The 14,596-nt window shown below is 43.0% G+C and overlaps 1 protein-coding gene across 10 annotated transcripts in view; it reads left to right on the forward strand.

The window, feature by feature from the left end:
- The window catches only part of ANKRD29 (ankyrin repeat domain 29), a 45,624-nt gene that overhangs the window by 21,676 nt on the left and 9,352 nt on the right, over positions 1-14,596 (forward strand). For 8 of the 10 annotated variants that reach the window (XM_037806157.1, XM_037806152.1, XM_037806151.1 and 5 more), the window contains 4 exons: positions 709-807; positions 2,302-2,400; positions 11,794-11,892; positions 13,480-13,575. In XM_037806157.1, the coding sequence (XP_037662085.1) occupies positions 709-807; positions 2,302-2,400; positions 11,794-11,892; positions 13,480-13,575 (393 nt within the window). Of the gene's footprint in view, positions 1-708; positions 808-2,301; positions 2,401-11,793; positions 11,893-12,941; positions 13,013-13,479; positions 13,576-14,596 lie in introns of all 10 variants that reach the window. The other 2 variants (XM_037806158.1, XM_037806155.1) reach the window with 2 other exon arrangements.

The raw sequence follows: 14,596 nt of genomic DNA on the forward strand, positions 1-14,596 counted from the left end.
AAAAGCTAATTCTAACCTTGGCCACATAAAAGTAGAGCAGATGGAACAAAGTCAAGTCCCACCCCACCTCAGACCCCATCTATTTTACGGTGCTGTGCTTAGTTCTAGCGCCTACACCTTGAAAGACACTTGGATGAACTGGCACATGTCCAAACAAAAAGACTAAGTAGGATGCTGAGAGGCACATGGAATCTGCTGTGTTATTCACTCTTTTATTGGCTGGAAATCTTGTCCCAAGAGGACAATATCCCCAGATGGTTACTCCATTAAAGCACTCCACTGAGTGGAACTGCAGGGAGAAGCCAACCTTGGTCCAGAGGGTCTCTGGCTAGAAGCCACGGGAGGGTATTATGGTAAATCCAAGATGGAACTGATTGGTTCAGACTTTTCTGTTCTTTGCTTTCCTTACTGAGAGGCAAACAGATGTTTCTACATTTGGCATGGGAAATTTTTAAATTAATCATGCTAACTTAGTCAAATAATTGTGTTATATCGCTAGCAAGTCATCCAAGTGTACAACATAATGATGTCCTTAAGATGAACTGGGTCATGGTTGTAAAGAAAAGGTAAAAGGGATGAAAGAGAAAGCACGAGTTTGGAACTGTCTGTGGGAAAATTCTTTTCCAAAGTTCTTACTCTAAAGAGCATCCGCTTGGCAAAATACTTGCCTCCCCTGTTTCTCATGAGTCTGTACTTTGCACATCCTAGGACGGAGGCACCGCCCTGTTAGCTGCCAGTCAGTACGGGCACAGGCGGGTGGTGGAGACCTTGCTGAAACACGGAGCCAACATTCATGACCAACTTCACGTGAGTGCATTTCCAGGACAGGAGGTGGACACCTGCTCGTTCCCTCACAACAAATAACATCAGTGGGCTACATTCAGATGCCAGAAATACCACCTTCAAAAATATTTTAATGGGCAGGACTTTAATGTGAGACAGCTAGAAAAAAAGACATCATTGGCCAGATGAGCTTTCTCTGTATAGAGACCAGATCATCTTATTTACCGATCTTTGTTCTGCTCTTTTTGTGATTTTCGTTGTATTACCATTGATAGCTGCCCAAGTTGACTGTGGTATAGAATTTGTATTTGTTAGATAATATTTTTACATAAGGCTCATTGGAGAGGCATAGAATCCTAGAAAGGGAAAGGTTAGGGAGAGCCCATTCCAAGAGAAAATTCCTCTCTGCTATAAAAGGTGACTCAAGAAATTTCATGCACCATTATTTCCATTTTATGTTAAGACTTTACACTTGTCCAAACAGTCCAAATGTTTCCATTAAAAACAATTGCAATCTAGGGGGAAAGAAATGGTCAATGATCCTGAAAACTTTTAGGAACTGAAACTTGCAAAGCACAATGAAAAATCCAATGCATGCATGGTACATTTTAGAAAATCCCTGAAAGTTATCAGCTGTCAAGGACATGGTACATCTTCTTTAGCAACTGAAATTTTTATCCCCATAGCAAGCGTCTGCTTAAAAAGCTTTACAGGCTGATTAATTTTTTAATGATTGCCTTGAGGGGAGTCTGGCAGCTCGGCCAACACCCACTGGAAATCCAGTACCCTCCACGTGACACACCTGGTTGGACTTGCAGGGAAGAATGTTTTGTATTTTAGCTGCTGGGAGGTGTGGTAATCAGCTGGGTTAGCTAGGTGTTTTCCATCAGAGCTTGCTCAGGTTTTCCACTGTGGTCTAAAAATAATGAAGTGTGCCATGAACTGTGAATGCTTTCTGCTCTGGAAGCGTGTAAAGGAAGCATCTGGGGAAAAGCAACTGATCGATGGATTTGCTGAAATTACCTAATGGCACTTCTTCAAGAAAAAATAAATGCCTAAAAGACATAAACGCCCAGTTCAAAAGAACACTAAGGAAAATTGGAAACGAGTATTTGTTTTGGGCTCTATTCAGGATTGCTTAATTGTGTTTATAGGTGTTGTTTTTGTCTGTTGGGGAGGCATGGAGAGACTTCCTAGAGATTCTTATGAGGGCTTTTTGAAAGCTTCTTGTGTTTTAATGGGGAAACTGTATGTTGGGGGGAATGCAGATAAGGGGAGAAGAATGAGAAAGGGGTAGGACTCCTCTTCCTAGAAGCACACAAAATAGTATTGGGAGATTTGTTTGGTTGCTTTTTAACTAACGCTTAGCTCTTAATCAATAAATGGATGGAAATCAAAAAGGGATGGAAATGGAAAACTGTGTTAAATGTATGCATTTTTTTTCAAATCTAATTTCTTTTAAAATAAATGTAAAGATGATTATTCTTTTTTTATCTCTTTTACTTTGGTATCTCTCAGGATGGAGCCACTGCCCTCTTCCTTGCTGCCCAAGGTGGTTACTTGGATGTTATTCGGTTATTGTTATCTTCAGGGGCAAAAGTGAACCAGTCAAGGCAGGTGAGGTCTGTTACCAACATTTGTCTGGCTATGTGGGGTGGTGATGCAGGGAGGGCCTGGGGTCCTGTAGCAGGAGGCACCTAAAAACCAGGCCCCTCTGCTGCTCGTTGCCTGTTGCCTCTGTGGTGAAAAGTTAATCTTTGATGAGGATCCTTCCTGTTCTTTGCGTTGGACTCTCTCTAAAGCCTATGAAATCAAGCTGACATCACAATTCAGTATTTTTAAAGCTTGGTTATTTGGTGTCTGAGGTCAAGTACATCCTCTGCCATCTCCCGTTCAAATAAATTATGGCTGCACTAAGGTCATCAGAGTATGCCAGACTGGGATATGGGTAAATAGAGGTGGGTCCCAGTAGCCTTGATCTGCCTGACCCCTTTGCTGATTACACCTTCCCTGTTAGCCACTTCTCCCACCAAGCAAAGAGGAGCCCATGTCATTGGAATCATTAGTGGGTTTTGCACCTTCACCTCTCACAATTTTGATGCAACTGAGATTTTTTACCAACAGCAAGCTAACATTTGGCAAATTAATTAGTTGACACTGAACTGCAAGATATAAAACAGGCAGCATTTTATAACTGGTAAAGATCCATCCAAATGTAAAGCATTGTAATTAGCTTCTCTTATATAGGAACTATTTCTGCCCTAATTAATTTGTTTTTAATAAAACATTTCAGATTGAGGTAACGTTACTATGAAGGTAGTTTTCTAGGAAAAGTCAAGCTGATTTCTTACCAGTATGTGACACCCAGGCAGATCATGGGAATGCCTGTATGTTCACAGAATGGATAGCCATGGGAACTTTAGGGCTGGTCTGAGCTCTTGGCCACAGGCTTCTTCAGTCTTTAGAAGCCCAAGCACAGAAAGAGCCCGAGAAAATGAAGTGCCTTTGAGGTTGTGAATCCTGAGCTCTAGATCCAGCTCTGCCAATAACTAGCTGAGTGGTTTTGAAAAACTAAATTAACCTCTCTGGACCTCCCTTCCTTCACTTGAAAATTAGGATCTTGATGATCTCTTTAAGCTCTCAAATTATTGATTGTTTTATTCAACAGTCAATTAGTATTTCGTGAACATCTATCATGTGCTAGATGCTGCTATGAATGCAAGATTATATTTAAAGACATTCTGATATTTAGATGGCCCCAGGAATACTCCTGGGAAAGGAAGCAGTTTAGGAAAAGTTCTGTTCCCATACCTGCTGTGGTTGACATTGGGGAGTGGAGTTAACATTTTCTTGCTGGTCTTTCTTATTTTCAGATTGTTGATTGATTCTGAATCAGAAGCTTCATTTTACCAAAATTAATTTTAAAAATTGGTTATTTTTTGGTTGCATAATTCTATTTGGAGGCCCTTATTGAAGATAAACCTGGTGGACTTAGAAGTAAGAGATGAGAAAGCCCTCTCAGATTATCAAGTCCCTCTATCAGAACAGCCTTCCAAAATGATTTCTGGCATTTTGACTAAGTCTAGTTATAAAATTTTTTTTTTATAATTCCTAGGCCTAAGATACCTTTCGTACCTTTTTAAAAAAACAAGTTGATAGAAGAGATTATACTTCCAAAATTGCATGGACTGTGTCCACTTAAATCTAAATTGAGTCACATGGTGACGTAGATGCCAACCTTTCAGCAGTAGCCACAGCACAGCACAGCTGTTTTTCATTCCTCGAGCATGAGGGCAAACACCTGTCAGAGTGGATGACTGCTCCGTGAGTTAACGACCCCACCAGCCCTCAGGTCGAGTTGCGAGTGAGACTTTGCCCTTGACTGCATATAAAGCAGGTGTTTTGAATTGTAAGCATCTAGAGTTCTAAAAAGAGCGTTCTTCAGGGAAATGGTGTTTTATAAAGTAAGAATTACTTCTGGAAAAAGAAAAGCAATGAAATTTTTCTTTTTATCAAGTTCACTAATCCCATGACTCCCTCAAATCATAATCATTTTTGCTACCTGCTGTGAACTTATAATTAGAGGGCAGATTTCCAGCTGGGTTAGATTTGTTACATTCTCCTGCCTTCTTGGAAAGTATAAACTCGGCATCTTCACTTCTGTTCCAAGAAGACAAGTAGTGCCATAAATACGACAAAAGAGATACCAATCCTGGCTGACTTTGTCACAAGTTATGAGGAAGTTAAAAGAGAAGTCTAACTAAAAGTTTCCATTAAATTGGCCTGTGTGTGGTAGAATATTCTATAGGTAGGGCGCCTGAAAACCAGTGTTTTGTTCTGAGATCTCGGCTGGCACATTGTCATTGTGAGAAAATTCTTGAATTTACAAAATAAGTACAAGGACATTTGCCTGGTTTATTTCTTAATATTTTTAGATAAGTTTGACATATAGTTTTTGCACTGCCATTCTAAGGAGTCCTGGCATTTTGTGGTACACTGTGATAGGATGTTAATAGACTTGCATTGAAATTACTCAGCTGATATTTGATCTGAGCTGTAGGGAATCTGAACTGTAATAGGAATGACTTTTTTCAGTAACTCTATCACTGAAGTACTAACTGAAAACCTTTTTAGTACTTTTGTGATGAGAAATTATAATTACAAAAAAAGCCATGGGCAGACTTTGGAAAAACTGAGTTCCTAATTTAAAATTTGAAAATACTTTTCCTTCTGAGTTGTCCTAGGTAAAGAGGTCAAGAGTCACAGAGATAATTGAAATCCATAGGCTAAAAACACATTTTCCTTTCTTCCATGTCTCTTGCCCAAGAGGAGTTGATATGAGTCAAACCTGTCTAATCACTAGCTGAGATGGCTAGTCTATTTTTCTATCAACAAAACACTTTGACTTACACTTTTCCCAACTCAACTCACCTACTTATTAAAACAATATTTTTTGAGAGTGGCAAAGGTCTGAGTCTGTTTACCCAGAGCTGAGTTAGCCCATCTCACTTATCTCTACCTAGTCCTTCTAGTGTGCTCATCAGTATTTCCTTGAAGCCTGACAGAAAGGCCATCTACAAAGTACCTTCTCTAACTGAAGGCTTAGGTTGGACTTGTATCCTGACATGCTGGGACCCAAAAGCTAAAGATCCCCCAGGTCGCAAACTTTGAGGGGTGAACCCAGTGTGGGCAAACGGGAGAAGGGAGGGCCAGCAGGTTAGCACGGTATCCTGAGGGGTTGGAGAGGGGAGCAGAGAGCAATAGGGAGGCCCTACTGCTTCTGGAGGGCAGCGGGCTCAGTTGTTTTCCCTCTGCACATAGAGGCACTCAGAAAAGGTATGTTGACTGTCAGAAGACACCTTGTGGCTTAGGTTGAGCACCAAGGAGGTCTGGAAGCCTGCAGGATGTAGTGATCAGTGACTAGGCACCAGAAGGCTCTGGATGTAGGGCCCAGGCTCATGGGAGGATGCCAGGCTCAGGAAAACTAAGAGCCAACTAGGGATCCAGTCTCAGACTTCTGGGTGGGGAGCAGCTTGGTCATCTAAGGATATGGACACCCTAAGGAAATGAAGTACAGTCCCAGTTTCGCCTGCTAACTGCATGGCCTTGAACAAGTTGCTTATTCTCCCTGAGTGTCAGGTTTTTTTCACCTGTAAAACCAGAATAATGCTAGTACCTTTGCCATAGGATTAGGGTGAAAATTAAATAAATTGATCCCTGTAAAACTGTCAGTACAGTGACTGATAGACAGCAAATTCTTAATAAATGTTAAGTATTGCTATTGTTCTCATTACTATCCCATCCAGTTCTCCCTGGAACAGAAAACCCATCAGAAATCAGGGTGACACTCTTTCTCTCAGGAGTCATGTGGTCCCTGTCATCTCAAAGTCCCTCCTTCCTGCTTTTTCTCTGTCCCCACTCCTTTTTTTTGTTCAGCTTGCTCTGCTTACTTATCTTGTCTTTGGTCCCCGGGCTACCCCACAGCACACTGACCCAACCCTTGACTGTAAAAATCCAAATCTTGGGATAGCCCTGCCCTTTTTGCAGCTCAGCTGTGTACACAGAGCCACAGTGGCCTGGCTGCCCTTCTATCCTTGGTCCCATCACCTGTTCCCGAGGAGAATGGGGTCAGGTTGTGGGCCCTGCAGGCATCTTGTAACATCTTTTACAGACCCACTTACAGGACCTGGAATATGGAGCAGGGACACAGTAGTCAGAAGTGTGCTCCTTCTTATTAGGCCAGGATAGGGCTGGTAGCAAAGTTGTCTTGATATTGAACCTCTCTGCTACTGGCGAGGTTCCTTATTCCCCTGGGCCCCCAACCTAGAATAGAATTGGTCCCTCCATGACTTTCTGGGTTGAGCCTGTAGGTGCACAAAGCCAATGCATGAGGACTGGAAGACAACAGAAGCAAAGAACTAGTGCCACTTTGTATACTCAGTCCCATGGAAGAGAATGGCTTTCATTCTTTTTCCTGTGTAAATCTTTAGGAGCCTCTGAAAACCACAAGAGGTTCAGTCTCTATGATAGGTCATGTCCTAGATGCCATCTGATACTGTGATCTATCTATGAAAATTGTTAAAAGATACTTGACTATATTATCTCAAATGGAATGAGGCAATGAAAGAGTTGGAAGAAACTGCAGAAGCCACCCTATTGAATCATCCATCTGTACTTGATCCTTTCTGTAACAATCCTTCTGGGTGGTAATCTAGCAACTGTAAACAGCTCAGAGCTGAGGAACTCATTAATACCTCCTCAGCTCATTTAGTCTTTATCAACCTTCATTATAATTTCTGGCATTGAGCTAAAGTCTCCCTGTAGGTTTCACCCAGCAGTCCTCTTTTTTTGTCGTCTGATATGCAAAATACATCAAAACCTTTTCCAGGTGATATGCAGTGAGAGCTATTGTAACCCTGTGAGTCTTCCTCAAGCTAAATGTTACATTTCCTTTTACAAAAGACATTGTAACGTCCACGTCACAGTGATTTATTTGACTTAGTATATTTTAAAACCTGTATGTTTTTGCCAAGAAATGTTAAAAACTTATTTAAATATTTTAAATTTTTTTATCTTCATTTTATTGAGATATATTCACATACCATGCAGTCATACAAAACAAATCGTGCATTCGATTGTTCACAGTACCATTACATAGTTGTACATTCATCACCTAAATCAGTCCCTGACACCTTCATTAGCACACACACAAAAATAACAAGAATAATAATTAAAGTGAAAAAGAGCAATTGAAGTAAAAAAGAACACTGGGTACCTTTGTATGTTTGTTTCCTTCCCCTATTTTTCTACTCATCCATCCATAAACTAGACAAAGTGGAGTGTGGTCCTTATGGCTTTCCCAATCCCATTGTCACCCTCATAAGCTACATTTTTATACAATTGTCTTCGAGATTCATGGGTTCTGGGTTGTAGTTTGATAGTTTCAGGTATCCACCACCAGCTACCCCAATTCTTTAGAACCTAGAAAGGGTTGTCTAAAGTGTGCGTAAGAGTGCCCACCAGAGTGACCTCTCGGCTCCTTTTGGAATCTCTCTGCCACTGAAGCTTATTTCATTTCCTTTCACATCCCCCTTTTGGTCAAGAAGATGTTCTCCGTCCCACGATGCCAGGTCTACATTCCTCCCCGGGAGTTATATTCCACGTTGCCAGGGAGATTCACTCCCCTGGGTGTCTGATCCCACGTAGGGGGGAGGGCAGTGATTTCACCTTTCAAGTTGGCTTAGCTAGAGAGACAGGGCCACATCTGAGCAACAAAGAGGCATTCGGGAGGAGGCTCTTAGGCACAATTATAGGGAGGCCTAGCCTCTCCTTTGCAGCAACCGTCTTCCCAAGGGTAAAACGTACGGTAGAGGGCTCAACCCATCAAACCACCAGTCCCCTATGTTAGTGGTCATGTTAGCAACCATCGAGGTGGGGTAGGCCAATACCCCTGCATTCTCCACAGGCTCCTCAAGGGGGCACTACATATTTTTTTCCTTGTTTTTCTTTTTCTTTTTTTTTAACTTTCCTTTCTTTTTTAAATCAACTGTATGAAAAAAAAATTAAAAAAAAAAAAAAACATACAATAAAAGAACATTTCAAACAGACCATAACAAGGGAGTAAGAAAAAGACAACTATTGTAACCCTGTGAGTCTTCCTCAAGCTAAATGTTACATTTCCTTTTACAAAAGACATTGTAACATCCACGTCACAGTGATTTATTTGACTTAGTATATTTTAAAACCTGTATGTTTTTGCCAAGAAATGTTAAAAACTTATTTAAATATTTTAAATTTTTTTCTGTTTTGATTTTCACCAAAACTCTACAAAAAGAGCTAAATTGCCTTAATTTCCATCCTTTTCATTACGAAGTCATCTTTCAAATGAAGACCCTGACCATAGTAATAGAAGGGAAAAATAAGAGAAAACAGAAATTGAGAATGTACACATGAAAAGATAAACAGAAAAAAGACAGCTGATTATCAGATAAATCAGACAACAATGCTTTAACTCACTTTCAACTCTTTCTCAACTTTCAAAAATCAGATTTGAAGAAAATCACCAGTAATGAAATACATAGGTGACCCCCAAATCTCCTTTTACCAATAGTTCCTACCTGCTCACCAGTCAATTATCTCATAGGGTGATTGGAGGAATCAAATCAAATCAAATCTATGGAAGTGGTTTGTAAACTATTTACTGTTTTCATGATAAACAATATTCAGATTCAACTAGCATTTTCTGAGCATCACCATTAACTAACCCTATGGTCAGTACCTTTATATATGTTTTCTCATTCGGTATTATCTCTGGGAGGCTAATATTTTTGCAGATGAGGACACTGAAGCTCAGAGTGGTTTTCCTAAGGTCACACAAACAGGAAATGGTGATGGCTTTTTCTACCTGCCATGACTATTCCAATTAAGAAAATGAATATTTGAGGATGATGATTAGGATGGTGATGATGATGATGATAAATAGATAATATTAATAACTGTTTCCAGTTTAACAACTCTCCTGTACTTTCCCACATACTAGTATCAATTAATACAGTTTTACAAATAACAGCTAAGTTTCTGGATGCCTTTCCTTGCCTGCCCCCTGGTGGAGATAACAGCAAAGAAAAAAATGAATCCAGAGCAGGCAAGGAAGAAGTGATCACGTAAGGAGGCAAGCAAGGAGGGAGAAGTCAGCACCCGAGTGCCAGGAAACCCTGCAAGATTTTAGGCCTCTGTGGAGCCCAGACTCTCTCTCCTACCTCCCGAATCCTGCCCACACCCCGTGTTGCAGCCAGCAGGAGTTCCCACCCCCTGAATGCACCGTGCCCATCCAAGCCACTGTGTAATGCTGCTCCTTCCATTTGGAATGCCCTTTCCCCTCTCTTCCACCTGGCACAGACCCCAGTCATCACCCCATCCGTGAGGCTGACCCTATAATCCCTATGAAGCAAGATGGTCCTTCATCTGGTTCATTTTGTACGCTTTCGCCCATATCTCTTTGTGGTAGCACTGCATGACACTGAAATCCATCTGCTTCCATGTCTCTCCTCCACTAGACCGAGTTCCTTGAGAACAAAGACCATGTCTTATTTGCTTTCTGTGCCTAAGTTCTCTGCCTGAGACTTAGAAGATGCACAATAACTGTTGAATGAATGAATGGATGGCTAATGACACATAATGTTTAGATTCAAGGTCTAAGAGGTCCTTGGGACAGTGATGAAGGAGGTGAAGATCGTCTTCAGCCTTCCTGCATCTTAATTTCAGCACCCCTTCCCGTATCTCTCCAAAGACACAGGCCCATGCCCAACCACCATTCAGTGTCCCAAGACCCTCCTAGGCTCCTGATTTGCCATTGTCTACCACCCGTCTCAAACATCTTTGCCCTCGGTCCCTTTGCCAGGACAGCAGTGGATAATAATCTTTGTGGCTTCTTTGGCTAGTAGATGGAGTTGAAATTGCACACCACAGCAGAAAGTGTAACTTAATCTTCTGTAACTGAGTCATCTAGCTCTCCAGCTCGCATTCCCAGTGATCGGCAGTTCAGTCTTATCTGGCAAAAACAGTCTCTTTGAACCATATTACCTTAATTACTGCAAAGGTTAGGTTTAGTCACTATATTCTCCTCCTGCCCTTCTCTCCCAGTTCTCAGAGGTCACGCCATCATGGGGGCCTTGGGGTGGGGGTGAAGACAGTCTTGTCAGGTGCTTGTGCTTGGCTCACCTGGCCTCTCTGCTCCCCGGGCATCCCACACTGGTACCCACAGAGATGTAACTGGTCTCACCATGGTGCTGGCCCTGCCGTCCTCCCTGTTCAGGAAGTCACGACACTCTGTGTCTTCCCAACAGATTTCCCACAGGCAGGTGGGAATGCCCTGGCACTGAGTGGATGGTGGCCTGTGGGGGATTGGGGACCGGTCTCAGTTCTCTGGACCAGACAACTCACAGAGCTTTTCTAGGGGGCTTGCAATTTTCCTGGACTTCATTCCAAGAAGAGGAGAAAATTCTTCTGCATCTGGAATTGCTCATAATCTATCTGGGTTTCTACTACCCCTGGCTAACCTCTGCCCACCCCCTCACCCTCATTCAACCCAGAGGGAGAGGAAAACACAGCCTCTGAGCTCTCCCTCCCTACCTGTCTAGCTTCTGCTCCCAGCATAGAGGGGTTTCCTGTTTTCCATCCCATTCTGCCTGGTCAGAGCCACCCTATTGTCAAACCCTTCTCCGTCCCTTTGATGCTCCACCCTTTCTCCTCTGAAGCAGTACCTCTAAGCCTCATGACTGACGATCGAAAAGAGCTTGTTGGGGGAATGGTACCCAGAAAATACTACCAAAAATGCCATGCTGCTATAAGATGTACTACCTTCCAGAAGATATAATGTCACATTTTGCATAAAATCCATCAAAAGTCCCCCCAAAATGATGTGGGCTTAGGGAATTTTGGACACTCAAATAGAAGCATAGAAGTGGCTTTAGTTCTCCCACCCTCAGACTGCCCCTCAAAGGAACTGCCCAGTCTTGTAAGGGAAGGAAGGGCCTCCTGCTAGGCAGGGGGTATTGTGTTACCTTGAAGATGAGTATGACCCCCAGCAAAGCAAATGCACTAACACGGTCTGGGGGGAAATTAAGAGGGCTTGTCACATTTGGTCCTGCTGTAGTGTGTGGCTTAGCAGCTCCCTGAGGGTTGGAAGCACTAGTCCTGCGTCACCCTCTAGGGTAAAAGATTCTACCATAACATGGTAGTTTTTATAGGACAGAGATGGAATATTGACAGTTACCCAAGTAGTCCAGGCCCTGCCAAGTGGCAGTCTCCATAAATCAGCTAAAAATGCCCTCTTCTTCTTGCAGTGCCACTTGGGTGGCTGAACTACCAGGGGGGTGTGGGATTCGTGCAGGAGACTTCTTTTGCAGCATCTTAAATTTCAGGAACTCGATGTTAAAGAGGATGTCGCAGGATGTGGGGGGTCCAGGCATCCCGCGTCACCGTGGCCGCCCTGGCCTTCTCCCCCTGCAGGACGGGACGGCCCCCCTGTGGATCGCGTCGCAGATGGGCCACAGCGAGGTGGTGAGGGTGATGCTGCTGCGCGGGGCTGACCGCGACGCCGCCAGGAACGTGAGTCTGGAACAGAAGCTGCGGGGCGCCGGGCTCGGTGTTGGCAATGCATGGGATGAAGCTCCAGAGTTTACCTCGGCCTAGATGTGCACAGAAAATGTGTCTTTATTTTGCCGATAACTCACTTGGGTTTTCTCCCGACCTCCACCTGTTGTTTAGCAGGGAAACAAATGTCCAGTTTGGTTTAAACTTAATGTGAGCCAATACTTTTAGCCAGAGCTTCTAGGATGACTTCTGGAGGGACTGGGGAGGCTGGGGGCTTAGCCTCCATGCCAGGTGTGCCAGGCGTGTGTGCCAGGCTCTGCCGGTCTGCTTGGTGCTGTGCCCCTGGCCAACCTTTGCTGCATGATCTGCATTCCTAGCCATGAGGCCTGTTCCGTGGGTCAGACAGCACCCCTGGTTGTGCTCCAGGGGGTGCTCCCAGGCAGTGCTCCCTGGCTGACTCGGCCTCTCCCCAGCTCCCCAGACCCACACCCTGCAGCTCTTGTGACACCCTCCCTCAGCCTTCTGTCTCCACTTGGCCTCTGGTGGAGCCCCCTGATTCCCTGTCAGTGGGGGCAGCAGCTGGCCCTTTGCCCCAGAGGAACTGTGGGCAGCTTAGGAGACCCTACTGCCAATCAGTCTCTGCTGATCTTGCCATTTGCCTTGTACTTTGTCTATAGCCTCTTTGCTCCTGGTATTACCTTCACCTATTGGACCCGCCTTCCTCCTCTCCAAGGCAGAGCCCAGAAAGGGGAGATCAGAAGACACATTGCCCACCTCTTCCCTGGCCTCTGTCCCACTCTCTTTTTCTTCTTCCCCCAATCTCTGAAGCCAGAAATCCCATGGGATCCCTAATCCTACCCTCCTTCCTGATTTCAGCTAATGGGTAATGGCAGGCTGGGGTATTCCTCGACTACAGGAGAACTCTGTAAGCTAAATCCTCCCAACAGTGTTGATATGCTAACGCAGGAGAAAGAGGAATCTGCAAAAGCCCTTCTCGGGGCAAAAACTGATGACATCAGCAGAAGGTCAGTTTTTGAATTCGTCCTTGCATTCTTTTTCAACAGATCTCAGTCTATTCTCCACCCCACACTGCACCCACCCAGGCAAACAGATACCTGGAGCAGACCAGAGCAAGGTTGTATACAAGGGAAGACAAAAAGAAATGCATATTTAAAATTCTAAAACAGTAAATACAGTTCAACAATAATTTAAATTACTAAAAGCAGTTGAACAATTCATTTCTGCTAAGTCATGAACTGCAGAGAATGCCTCTTTGATCTCTCAGTGCTCTAAAAACATGCCTTTGAAATTCCGCTTGACCCTTACTCTGTGTTCTAAGGAACTACAGAGTATGAATCCCCAAATGGCAGGCTTCTAAGACAGTACAGTAACCCCCATATTTTGTCTGATATTCTTTCATGCAGAATTAACTGCTTACTCTGTTCTCCCATGCTTCTAGATTAAGAGATATTGCAGTGCTGTGCTTTCATTTATGTATTTTGCCTGCTTCTGACAAACATGTTCCCAGTTCTCAACTAACATTGACTTCTCAGCCAACACACACATATGTTAACAATCAACTTTTTTCCTCTTTCTGTGAAGGATGGTACAACAGCTTTACTCAAAGCAGCCAACAAAGGGTATAATGAAGTGATAAAGGAGTTGCTTAAATTCGCACCCACCCTTGGTATTTTGAAGGTAAGGCCCAGGGAGAAATTTTACCCCTCTGCAAAAGAGAGAGGTTAGAAAATGGGAAGTCCTTACTTGGGGACTGCAGTAGTAGTAGGATACAATTATCATGGTTTGTTGGATTCTAGAAAGAACACACTTCTTGATGCTGGAAATCCATTGGCACTGCAGGAAATGGGAAAGTTGTAAAATGAGTGAATCAGAAAAGCCTACTTTTCCAGAAAAGAAATTAGTAATAATGAAATCGCTAAATTGGAAAGTAAACCATGTTAATATCATTGGTAGGATTTGTGAAATCAATGGAGAGAGACACTTGTGCTCCTTCTCTTCATTATCTGGAGCACTGACCTGAGATGGCCTTCAGTGAAGTAAAACAAGCCTCAACTATCTGAAGCTCAGAGAATGTGTCATTCTGGAGAGATGGATCTTCCAGAAATGAGAGACCCAAACTCTTTTTTGAGTTTTAATCATTTTGGATTAAAATATTTTTAAATGATAGCATATACCAGGGGTTGGTAAACATTTTCTGTAAATGGCCCGATAGTAAATATTTCAGGCTTTTTGGGCCATACAATCTGTCACAACTGCTCAAGTCTGTCATGTAGCGTGAAATCAGCCATGAACAATATGTAAATGAATGAACATGGTTGTGTTCCAAGACAACTTTATTTATGGACACTGTATTTATGACATTTCATATTTTCACAGCACAAAATATTTTTCCTTTTTTTTTAATCATTAAAAATTTCTTAAACTATTCTTAGTTTGCAGGACATACATAAACAGGTAGGGCGGTTGGATTTGGCGTTAGGGACCATAGTTTGTTGATGCCTGGTTTATATTGTCCTGTTTTCTTAAACAGAGGCCCCAAGCCTGTGCTAAACTTGGCACAGTGGCTATTAATGTATCTATTGATGTGTATTGATAGGTATAACGGGCTGTTGATGTGTATGACATCTACTTGTCCCTGAATGTTCCCAGAGGCTTTCTGGACACTGTTTGTCTGTTCTTCATATTTTTAGACTCCATT

Source organism: Choloepus didactylus, chromosome 16 (assembly GCF_015220235.1).
Source record: "Choloepus didactylus isolate mChoDid1 chromosome 16, mChoDid1.pri, whole genome shotgun sequence".
Lineage (NCBI taxonomy): Eukaryota > Metazoa > Chordata > Mammalia > Pilosa > Megalonychidae > Choloepus > Choloepus didactylus.